General features: G+C 46.2%; 1 protein-coding gene across 5 annotated transcripts in view; it reads right to left on the bottom strand.

Annotated features, from left to right (window-relative positions):
* Window positions 1–12,337, bottom strand: part of Abcc1 (ATP binding cassette subfamily C member 1) — a 132,633-nt gene that overhangs the window by 760 nt on the left and 119,536 nt on the right. For all 5 annotated transcript variants that reach the window (XM_052759608.1, XM_052759609.1, XM_052759610.1 and 2 more), the window contains 7 exons: window positions 6,785–6,984; window positions 5,719–5,845; window positions 4,810–4,911; window positions 4,018–4,164; window positions 2,611–2,769; window positions 1,239–1,405; window positions 428–622 (listed from right to left, as the gene is read on the bottom strand). In XM_052759608.1, the coding sequence (XP_052615568.1) occupies window positions 428–622; window positions 1,239–1,405; window positions 2,611–2,769; window positions 4,018–4,164; window positions 4,810–4,911; window positions 5,719–5,845; window positions 6,785–6,984 (1,097 nt within the window). The remainder of the gene's footprint in view (window positions 1–427; window positions 623–1,238; window positions 1,406–2,610; window positions 2,770–4,017; window positions 4,165–4,809; window positions 4,912–5,718; window positions 5,846–6,784; window positions 6,985–12,337) is intronic.

The raw sequence follows: 12,337 nt of genomic DNA, 5'->3' as shown, positions 1-12,337 counted from the left end.
ACCTGCTCTGCAGAAAGTATTAAGAACTCTAGAGGCTGGAGAGATGGGCTCATCTGGGTACCCACCCTACTACTTCCTTGTTATCACTTATACACAGCACATGCCACCTTCTGAAATCAGTGTTGCTGTGATCATTGTCCCTCTCTTTTAATTAAGTGTCCTGGTCCTTAAGATATTCCCTAAGCTTTGAGAGGGAACCCCTGAGTCCAGAATAACATGGGGTTTATAGCAGGCCCCGCATGCATATCAATATGCTGACTGAAATAACACTGGATAACCTGGTTCTTCCTATGACAGAAGAGTTCCACCAATTGGGGTTGCCCTGAGCATAAGGATGGTGATGAATGAATGAATGAATGAATGAATGAATGAATATGACTGGACAGGATCAACCCTGTAGGCCCACAGATCCACTCTGGGGCCTTACCTTGTATAGTCCATGATGGTATTAAGCCGGTGAGCAATAGTGAGCACAGTACAGTCTTCAAACTGTGTCCGAATCGTGGACTGAATGAGGTCATCTGTCTCTAGGTCCACAGCTGCTGTAGCCTCGTCCAACACTAAAATCTTTGTCTTCCTCAGCAGAGCCCGGGCCAGGCACACAAGCTGGCGCTGCCCAACACTAGGAAGGGAGAAAAGCCTAGAGATGGGGGCTCAAACTACCCTGATCCTGAACCAGGCCTGGAGGGAAGAAAGCTAGCAGACTGTCTGGGGGTGGGCTTTGGGCAGAAGAACAAGTCCACACCCATGTCCATGCCTGTGACAAATATCAATCATGTTACACTTCCTGGTGAGCAAGAAATGGGCTTAGAACCATCCCCAACAAAAGGCTCAGAGGTGATATTCAAAGTATCAGGCCATTTTGGTGTGGGTGACAGAGTGGCTTAGTATCCATGATATCATTGAGCTGCAGCAGAATCAGCTATGGGTCTGGCTTTAGCCAACAGGATGCTGGCCAATGAATGGCCTAACGTGGGAATGGACACTGAGCATATTCACTCTTACACATCTGCCATCACTATGACAGCATGCCTGGGCAAGTCTGCTGGAGGATGAAAATATGTGCAATGACCCCACTGAGGCCAAGTAGATCAGCCAAAAGTCAGCTGTACCCCCAACCCTGTCCCATGAATGAGCCCAGCCAGGATGAGCAGCACAGCTCCCGGCTGACCACCCTAGCACTGAAGCAGGAGGCTGGAAGTTAGCACATAGGCACCAGCCCCTGCCTGCCTACCTACCTCAGGTTCTCTCCGCCTTCTGCACACTCATGATTCAGCTTGTCAGGCAAAGCTGACACAAAGCCCTTCAGGTGAGCGAGCTCCAGGGCCATCCAGACGTCTTCATCAGAATATTGACTGAAAGGGTCCAGGTTCATGCGGAGAGAACCCGAGAACAAAACAGGATCCTGTGCAAGGACAGTAGATAGCATGTGTGAGGGTCTGAATCTAGAAGGCTCCCCACAGACTGATGTTTTGAGCACTTGTTCCCTGGTTGGTGGTGTTATTTTAGGATGTTGTGGAGCCTGTATGGGGAAAGCAGGTTAGACTTGGCTCTGATGCTGGCTGGGTTCCCACCACACACCTACTGTGTGACCATGCTTCCCCCACTATAGTAGAAAGCAACCCTGTGACACTGTGACCAAAATAAACCTTTCTTTCCTGCAGATGACTCTGTCAGAGGTTTTGTCACAACTATCAGAAAAGTAACTAACAAAACAGTCACACCACAATAAACCAGGAAAGCTCATAGATAGAAAAAACGAGATGTTCACACTACAACAGGAAGAGATCTCAGATTCTCTCCAAAGTATGAACTCTGTAGGATGTCTGTAACAGGAAATGTCTGAAAAGCCCTGGGTAAACTGGACCAAAACCTTTATTCTTGCAAAACTCCTCCAAACTTTCAATATGTAAATCCTCTATGTTGCTTTTAGTGGTGGTATTTCATCACAGCAACAGAAATGTAACAATTACACTCCCTCATTCCCACCTTCAGAAAAGACTCTCAGAGAAAGTTAAGGAAAAATCACAACCACAAATAATGCCTTAGGGAACTGTTGCCCACAGGGATTGGTTTAGAAAATTCTTATCTGTAGCTTAGCTCCAGGAAGTGTTAGAGATTAACACGCTGACTCCTGCAACTGGCAGAGAAGACAGTGTTACCATCTAAAACCATAGATGCTCTGGTTCTTTGTATGAAACAGTATAGTATTTTCACATAACTTACTCACAGCTCCTACATACAGCCATGTCTAGATGATGTACTACCTAATACCAAGAAAATACTGGGAAAATGGCTGTGCATCACATCACTTGGGGATAAAAATCTATGTATGGTATTAAGTGCAGATGCTAAACCTGAAAAAAAAACTAGCCATGGGCTCAGTGACCTAAAGGCACATGCCACCAAGCCTGATGACCTGAATTCTAACCTCAGAATTACACATATAGAGAATTGATTCCTGTAGTTGATCTTCATACATATGACCTGTTCCCCTCCTCCCAGTAAATACATGAATGCAAAAACACCATTCTCCATCTACAGTTGGCTGAGTCTATGGATACAGAGGGTGTGGCTTCAGTATGTGCAGGAACCACCAGCCTCGCCCACCTGAGGGATGATGGTGATCTTGAAGCGCAGGTGGTGCAGGCCAATCTTAGCGATGTTCACCCCATCGATGATGATCTCCCCTTCTGCAGACTCATTGATCCGGAACAAACCCAGGGTGAGAGATGACTTCCCAGCTCCTGTACGGCCCACAATACCAACCTGCAGGACAGGAAGGGACTGTGGTGAGGTGAGAACGCTGCAGATTCAATGTTCTCCCAGCAAGTGGCTGGGTCAGAGCTGTGGTCATCTAGTTGATTTAGCTACTATCAAGGTGCTCACCCCCCAGCTTCTCCAAGACCTACCTTCAGGGGCCACTTTGACAAAAGATTGGAAAGGATGCTCTTTGCTTTGCAGGCTTCCAAAGGCTAAGGACTTAATATAAGTCAGTAGAGATGCTCAAAGGAATAGGGTGCAGAGAAATGTTTAGGTGAGTTATGCTATGTTCAATTAAAGAGAGTCAGAAAATAATAAGGTGCTTCCTGGCTTCCCACATGGTTCCTTTCTCCTCTAACGGGAATTCCTTCCTGGAGCCATGACAACACCTCAGATTCAAGCAAAGCCTCTGAACTTCTCTGATATGGCCTGGGCGGGCACCCCAGTTACAGGCCAATGGTTGACATTCCCAATGTCCAGTGACAGTTCTTTCTCCTCTCTTTTACATCTGGGCTTGAGATGGGCTCGCCCACCATTATCGCAGCCCAGCACACGTACTTGAATCCCCATAAACACATAAAGACTCAGAGACTATCTCATAGAAACAGAAGACTCTGACACATGTGGATGGACAATTTAACAAATCAATATTACAAGATGCAAATGCCTAGGGTGAACCCAGACCAAGTTTCTGAGAAAATTCTATAGGTCATAGTCTGAAATGTCTTCCAGGAATAGCTTAGAACTACATGTCCCTATAAGTCATCCTGGTGATGACAGCAGCATCTTATTACTCTACAGTTTACAAATGCCGATGCTTTAAAGGGACCACATAGGCACATGGACCCCACAGGAGGAACTGGGGTGAACTGGAGGGCTAAGATTTTCTATAAAAAGCCTGGAGGGGGTTGGGCCAGAACTGCTACATATTCCAACTGTCCAAAAAAAGCAGAGGGAACATTTTAGTATTTACAGTTCATTCAAATGTTTCCCCCAAACATATCTGCATTTCCATAGGTCTTGTCCTTCAGGTCCACTTTGCCACCTGTTGAATATACTCAGCATCTTTTATTATTCCCATGATTCCTCCCTGTAAAAGCACCTCAATCCTATAGTATGAGCTGTGACTAACTACTGGTTGATGTGGGGGTTCATGCTGGACCCTAAGTCAATGGGAATGTAGGATGGCACACAGCCTCCTTTACTCCTCACTCCATTGACTGAGTTAGTGAGGATGGAAGATGGCACACCCACCTTTTCTCCACCCTCGATGGTGACATTTATGTTCTTGAGAACCAAGTCCAAGTCCTCTCGATACCTCAAGCAGTAGTCTCGGAATTCTACACGGCCCGAATGGGGCCAGGTGCTGGGTGGAGCCGTCTCCTGGATTTGCCAGGGAGCCTGTATTACAACAAGAGGGATAAGAGAAATCAGCAAGTGCAAGCTGCCAAACTCAGTCTTTATGTAGGTTCTAGGGATCTGAACTCTTCACCCGTTGAGCTATCTCCCCAGCCCCTTCTAACACTTCTATTCAATTCATTTCCACTCAATTCTTCAACTTAGGGAAAATTTTTGCACTGATGCAATTTAATTCCATTTGATTCCCCATAAAAAGAGCCCCTGTAAACTGACATAGCAAATAGCAGGTAACTTTGGCAGGCAGAGGTTGCCTGTTAGAGGCTGTGAAAGTGAAGTTTGCAGTTTATCTGCCAGCTGTGGGGGAACCACCTTAATTAATAAGGTGGCCATGAGCTTCGAGTGACAACCAGGGCTAAGACTTTCTCTGTGACATCATCAAGTGAAGGAAAGAATCACAGGGGAAAATGCTCCTTAGTAAGAGACACAGCCCACAGGTATCTTGGGGAAAACAGGGCATGTGGATGATTTCCTTCTAAAACAAGGTGGTTCTTAGTAAGTGTTAAAAACAGACAGGACAAGCCAAAGAGGGCCTGGAAGGCACATAGCTCACCCTGTGAGTTGGCAGAGGACACCCAAGGGGTGTCTGGAAGGCCAAGGTCAAGGGGCCAGGGTGGGATCCTGACTTACCTCCTTCTCTGTTTCAGAATACTCCTTTAGTCTTTCCACGGCCACAATGTTGGTCTCCATCTCAGAGGACATTCGAACAAGCCAATTCAAGTATGAAGTTATCTGCCAGTGAAGAGAATCATGTGGGGTCTCGGGGAAAGTGTGGCTTCATTTTCATTAAGTATGCATTATATCATTCAAACAAATACAGAAATGAGTAACCCATATAGAGCTATCACCCAGAGTGGACACACTGCACCTCTTAGGGATCACACCTTTCAAGAGCAGTCAAGAGCTGTGAGATGGCATTGTGGGCAAAGCATTTGTTGAGCAAGCCTGGCAACCTGAGTTCTACCCTCCAGAGCCATGGAAAGATGCAAGGAGAGAACTGACTCCACAGAGTTGTCCTCTGACCTCTACATGTTTACTGTGGGAGGGAGGGAAAGAGAGAAGATAGAAAGAAAGAAAAGGCAGACAAAAAGAGAAGTCATACAGGAAACTGGAAAATATTCTGAAACTGGGTGATTTTCATGTGATGGTTCATATCCATAATTAATCCCGGTGCTCCAGAGAGATTGAAGCATGAGAATTATGTTAAGTTCTAGGCCAGACTGGGCTACAGAGTAATAACCCATCTCAATCACGCAAAAGAAAATATTTTGAGCTCAGTATGACAAACATCATGAGATGCAACTAACACAGAACTCAGAGGTAAAGTCATAGCTTTGAAAGCATCAAGTCGCTGAGAATCTTTTGACTGATGAAGAATGCAGGCTGTGTGTCAGGATTCCCATGCTCTGTACCAACTTCTCAAACTCCATTTCAAGCCCTCTCCTTTCTCCATTCCTGCAGGTACCCAAAGCCAAGGTCCAGGAACTCAAAATGTGGTTGCCATGAGGAGACCATTCAACCCAAGAAAGAGCCTTCTACCTGCAGCGAGTAAGATACCGAGAGGCCCACCAAGCCAGCACTGAGGCTGTGCCGGGATATGACAGCAAACAGGGCAGCAAACAGCACGATGCAGTTGCCCACACACTCAAGACGCACAGCAAGCCACCTGCAAGGAGATATGTAGGAGTATCTCAGACAGACAGATAGATAACCAGCTTTATGCTCATGGGGCAGAGCTAAACCCATCTGCCAACTGACCTAATTTCCTAGCACTTCTAGAGAAAGGCCTGTGGGTACCCCTCATCCAAGATATGAACTGGGAGGGGGGCAGGGGGGCGGGGGCGGTATGCCAAGGGCCCATGGGATTTGAGTCCAACAGCTCTTCATAAGTCTGGCTTGCCTGGGGACTAAAATAGAATTCTCTAGAAGCAATCCCCATCTTGGAACCTCAAGTTTGCTTTTAGAAAGATTGACTTTTTCTTAGGAAATCTTTAAATTCAAAAAATAATTCCCTGGAAATTCCTAAAATGTCATCGACTGCCAGAGGCACTGCTGTTTGCAAACAGGGACAGGGGCAGGTGCAGAGCTCAGCGGTGGATCACTGGCCTGACATGCCCAAGGCCCTGGGTTTGAGAGTCACCACCACAAAATAATAGCAATAATTACAAAATAAATAAATAAAATCAGCCCCTTGGCAAGAGATGGATCTTGACATGAGGAAGAAAAAAGCTGCTATTAACAAGGTTGGACATTGAGCTCTTGGGACCACCTCCCATCTGCACCCCACAATGCCAAGGGTATGTGGGGACATAAATGTGGGTTCTCATGCTTGCACAGTAAATAATATTAGCCCCAGACCATCTCTCCAGTCCCCGGATTGCTTTATCTTCGAGACAAGGTCTCATTCTATAGCCTAGCTGGCCTGGAATTCGCTAGGTAATCAAGGCCACCTCAAACTCATGGTAATCTTCCTTCAGGCACATACCACCATGATCCTGTGCACTTTGGATGGCCCTTCTTTTTCCATTTCCCTTCCAGAAGAAACAGAGGCTGAGGGACTAAGCACTCAGCTGGCTTCCTCTATCCTACTGACCACTACCCCCACCTGTTAGCCACAATGCTAGGGTAGTAGGCCTTCTGGTTCTCATCCACTTTCAGGTCGCTCTGGCGAATGAAGCGCTCTTGCTCCTCAAAAGCACGGATAACACTGACCCCCAGCAAGGTCTCATTGAAGTGTGAATACACAGGGGAACGGCTGACAGACTCTAGGCGTTTCAGCTGTCGGGAGGAGGCCACATAGAACCTCTGTAGAATAAAGAGAGACACACACAGAATCAGTGCTAGCCCCTCATCCCATCCTCCTGGGGTATACTGGGAGAAGTTAGACATGGCTGACACCTCCAGAGATCAAAACATTGGAGATGGGCTGCTTACATGGTGACCCATGGGACAGTAATGCCGGTGACAGTAGTCACAGCTACTTGGATGCATATCCCCTGTCTGCCACCTATGAACCCAGACAGTGCTCTTTCTTGCTTTTGGGTGGAGACAAAGAGGTACAACTGGTCTCCTCCTTGGGTCCATGGCTAAGAAGTAGCAAGATGGACCTGAAATAACCTCTAGACTGTCTGGCCACTCAGAAGTCCTAAATGTTTGGGGCTTTCCTCTCCCAAAAGTACAGGTTGAGAAACAGGCTTTGTGACTGACAGACCTCTTTAATCTTTATTTGCTACTAACACAGAAACCCAGCCCGGTCACTGTGCTGTCTTAGCCTTGGTTCCTTCTGTATAGTAGCAACACTAAAGCCATTTTGCACAGTGGACTGTGAGAACAACAGGTAAGAGCTACTGGTAAGTTCTTCTGTGTGAGTCTCACATGTTTGTATGCACATACACTGCACATGTCACATACACGTGTCTGTCAACAAGCATTGAACCCCCTGGATTCCACTAAACCAGGAGCAACTGCCTGTGTCAGCAGCCTCACACGCATGGCAACTCCACACTCTCCCATATGCCCGTCCCTGTTCTTCAAATTCATGGTCTCTTCTTTCACTTAACATTATTGCATGTATATAAGTAGATGTAAACACATATATATTCCTAAATATAACCTATTTGAGTCCAAATAATGTTACCTATATGTATGCTTTCAGGGCTGACCCTTTAGCACTGGACAACCAATTGATGTGCCCTTCTTTGGGGAGGGCCACCTCTCCTGTTCCTAGCTTTATTTAGTTGCCTATTGTCTTAGTTAGGGTTACTTTTGCTGTGATGAAACACCATAACAAAAAGCAACTTGGGAAGGAAAGGGTTAATTTCACTCACAGTTCCATATGACAGTTCATCATTAAAAAGCAGAGAGGGCAGGAACTCAAGCAGGGCAGGAACTTGGAGGCGGAAGCTGATGTAGAGGCCATGGAGGGGTGCTGCTTACTGGCTTGCTTCCCATTGCTTTCTCATTCTGCTTTCTTTTAGAACCCAGGACCACCAGCCCAGGGGTGGCCCCACCCACAGTGGGCTGGGTCCTCCTATCAATCACTAATTAAGAAAACGCCCTACAGACTTGCCTAGAGGCCAGTCTTAAGCCATTTTCTCAACTGAGGTTCCCTCCTCTCAGATGAGTTTAGCTTGTGTCAAGTTGACATAAAACTAGCCAGCACACCTAAATAGTTCTTTATATATAAGGGATGAGGCCTTTGTAGTCTTCTTTTCATCCCATTTGGCATATTGAGAGACTAAGCAACTCTTGTCTCCTCCCTCAGCGGGGTCACTCCTGTCCCTTGCTGACTTGGCCCCCACTTCTTGTACCTGGCTCTGCCTCCTCCTGCTGTCCTGGGCTTGTCACCACTTCCTTTCTGTGTCCCCATCCCAGCCACTGGGTCATAATCATGTTACCCTTAAGACCTGCTTTGCTGTGGGATGTTCTGTATGGCAAATGTGTTGCTCTGATGGGTCAAAAAAAAACACTGATTGGCCAGTGGCTAGGCAGGAAGTGTAGGCGGGACAAGGAGGAGAATAAAGCTGGGAAGTGGAAGGCTGAGTCAGAGAGACACTGCCAGCCGCCACCATGACAAACAGCATGTAAAGATGCCGGTAAGCCACAAGCTATGTGGCAAGGTATAGATTTATAGAAATGGACTAATTTAAGATATAAGAACAGTTAGCAAGAAGCCTGCCACGGCCATACAGTTTGTAAGCAATGTGTTTACTTGGTTGGGTCTGAGCGGCTGTGGGACTGGCAGGTGAGAGAGATTTGTCCTGACTGTGGGCCAGGCAGGAAAACTCTAGCTACACTGCTTCACCTATCCTTGTAGACATATACCACCCCCACCCCGCTTCTGCCCTAGTCAGATGCTCAGCAAGTATTGAAAGCAGAAAAATCCCAGTACCCTTTCTCTGGAAACTACAAGAAGCCAATGAATAGACACTACATTAATCACTTGAGGACCTGTGAGCTCTTTTGGCCTCTGTAAAAAGGAGACTAATGAGAGTAGGGCCCCAGTTCTCAAGGTGCTGATGGGTCACTAATATGCAGTAACTTGATCCTTGGTGTCCTTCCTGTCCCTTTGCTGACTTGACCCACTGCAGCAGGGCAAGTTAATAAAGATGGCCCCAAGGACCTGCCTAGGCTCAGTGTGCCAGGCTCTACTGACTCCCCATGGGAGACCTTGATTTGGGGGACGTGGGGTGGCTTGGGAGGGAGGGCTGGGGGTGGGAGGAGGGAGGAGGTGGGATCTGTGAGTGGTATGTAGAATTTGTAGAAAATTTTTTAATAAAGAAAAATGAAAAAAAAAAAAAAAAGATGGCCCCAAGGAGGCTGCCCCAGCCAAGCACAGGACATACCAGTGGCTCCCACCAGGCCATGCACAGATGTGGCAGCCTCGAGGCACCATCCTGTCAACTCTGTACTCTGCACCAGCTGTCCCCTGTCCTCCTGCATGTTTCGCCCACTTTACCCCCAGCCTGGTCTCATCAGGCCACTCCTTTTCAGACTTACCGAGTCTTCCCTGACCAAATCACTTCATTTTCCACTTCCAATCTCATTACTGTAAAAATCTAATCTGACATGGATTGTGGTCAGGAATGATCTGAGTTCTAAAAAAGTATTTGTTCTTTTTAATACAAGCAGAGGAGCACAGACTACTGCCTGGTCTGAGTCCCCTGAGGTAACCTCTACAGGAGTGCACATGGGACCAGGCCAGGCCCAGGAATTCTCAGCAGTGTGACCAGCAGTTGCCATGGACAACAAAGGAGTGCAACAATAACTACTGGGGAAAGATTAGAGGTTTTAAGAGCCATATGCCGGGGCGGTGGTGGCACACGCCTTTAATCTCAGCACTTAGGAGGCAGAGGCAGGCAGATCTCTGTGAGTTCAAGGCCAGCCTGGTCTACAAAGCGAGTTCCAGGAAAGGCGCAAAACTACACAGAGAAACCCTGTCTCGAAAAAAAAAAAAAGCCATATGCCATTCCCCATTTGCTCTCTCGTCTCATAGTTCAAGACGTGAGTTCTCAGCAGTTCCAGCCATCACAGCTGGTGCTTGTTGTCATGATTCCCTAATGTAATTGTGATAGACTCTTCTCCCTCTGGAACTGTAAGCCCAAATAAACTCTCCTTTGATGAGGTGCCTTGGTCATAGAGGTTTTATTACATTGATAGAAATGTAACTAATATACTGAAAATGATATGGATAAGTAGAGCCTAAATTTAAATGTATAAGGGGATGTGGGAAGAGTATGGCTAAGCAGAAGACACTGGTCTAACACTTTGGTTTTCATTCCCAGTGCCACAAAAATTAAGACAGACAGACAGACAGACAGACAGAAGAGGAATATTCCTTTACACTGTGTGAATGTCACTGTGATTGGTTTAATAAAGAAGCTGACTTGTCAATAGTTGGACAGGTAGAGGTTAGGCAGGACTAGCAGACAAAAAGAGAATTCAAAGAAGAGGAGGAGTCTTGGGAGTCACAAGGAGATGCAGAGGAAGCAGGAGATGAACTTGCTGTACTGAGAAAAGGTACCAAGCAGAGTGTAGATAAGAAATATGATTAATTTTAAAATGTAAGAGTTAGCTAGTAACAAGCCTGAGCTATTGGTCAAACATTGATAATTAACAGTAAATCTGTGTAGTTATTTGAGAACTGGCTGGTGGGAAAGAAAAGTCTGCGTACAACAGATAGACAGAATTGAGTATGATGATTACACCTTTCTTAGAGGAAAGTCTCTGTGGGCATCTATAAATATGTGTATCTCAAAGCCAACTTTAAACTGTGCTACACAAATACTGTTGTAACAGTGACTGTAGCATTGATTGAGAGCCACCAAAAAGATCAGGGAAGCACACCTGAGTGCACATGCAGAATTTTCCAGAGAGGATTAACTGAGGCCAGAAGACCTGCCCTGAATGTGAGAGCCACCATCTCATGTCTAGGAGTCTGGATGAAGACTGGATTTAGTAAGCTAATATAAACATCTTCTGCTTCCTGACCACATCATGCCCTCCTTACTATCACAGACAGACAGCACTGAAACTGTAAACAGAAGAAAATCTTCTCCCTTAAGCTGTTTACATCAAGTATTTTGTCATAGTAACAGAAATGACAATGTAGCTGTGGGGTGTACTAAATCCTTTGAGCAACAAAACTGAGTAAACACTGACTCACGGCTGGGGCTGAGAAGCCACGGCCATAGATTTGCCCAGCACACATGAGACTTCTCAGCCCACAAATGAAAATCACCATCTCACATTCATCTACACCTGGTGAACCCCATCAAGCTCTCCATGTTCACAATTTCCTCAGAGGATCCTGGCAATGACCTCCTTCCTCAGGCACTACCACTCCTCTGACTTGAGTCACCACAGTCATTACATTGTTCTTAAACCTCCTCCCCATGAAATGGAGCTCTCAGTCTGGTGTCTCTCCATCACTGTAGCACCTGTGAAGTTCATCCACAGGGTATGGGAGTAGGCAGCTCATGTCTTGCAACAGCAGCACCATGTCCAGCATACAACCACACCACAAGTTATTTGTGTGTACACATGTTAACATGTGTAGAGGTCAGGGGTTAATATCATGACTTACTTGATCTCTTTTCCACCTTGGTTTCTGAGATAGACTCTTTCACTGAACCTAGAGCTCGCTGGCTAGACTGCCTGGCCCATGAGCCCCAGAGGTCTTTCCGTCTCTGCCTCTCTAGCACCAGGATTATAAACACACCTCACCTGCCTTTCCTTATCTTTTTTTTAAATTTACACTTACTTATTCATGCTATAGAGCATACATAGAGATCAACGGCAATTTGAGGAAGCTAGTTCTCACCTTCCACCATTGGGTCCTGCTTGGCCATCAAGCTTGGCAGCATCTTGATGACCCAGGCTTGGCTTATCTAGGGATCAATTCAGGGCTTCATGCTTACAAGGAAAACACTTTACTCCTCATGGAGCTCTAAGGTCATACCATTTCTAGTTTCTAGTGCTACACTGTGCCTGTTCTGAACTGGAACCTTCAGGAAGCTTTCCAGGCAGCCATGAGCACATTTACCACATTTTGGTAAATGCAGTCCAGATGTTACAGTAAACAGGTGGCACTGACTTAAAGAAGCTATAGGGAAGTCCAGAAAATGGACTTTTACCCTACAATTTCATCTTTCTTTAT

The sequence above is a fragment of the Peromyscus californicus genome, unplaced genomic scaffold (genome assembly GCF_007827085.1).
Source record: "Peromyscus californicus insignis strain IS unplaced genomic scaffold, ASM782708v3 Scaffold_3__1_contigs__length_106647218, whole genome shotgun sequence".
Lineage (NCBI taxonomy): Eukaryota > Metazoa > Chordata > Mammalia > Rodentia > Cricetidae > Peromyscus > Peromyscus californicus.
The sequence above is the reverse complement of the archived record's forward strand: the minus strand, read 5'-3'. Positions and strand labels throughout refer to the sequence as shown.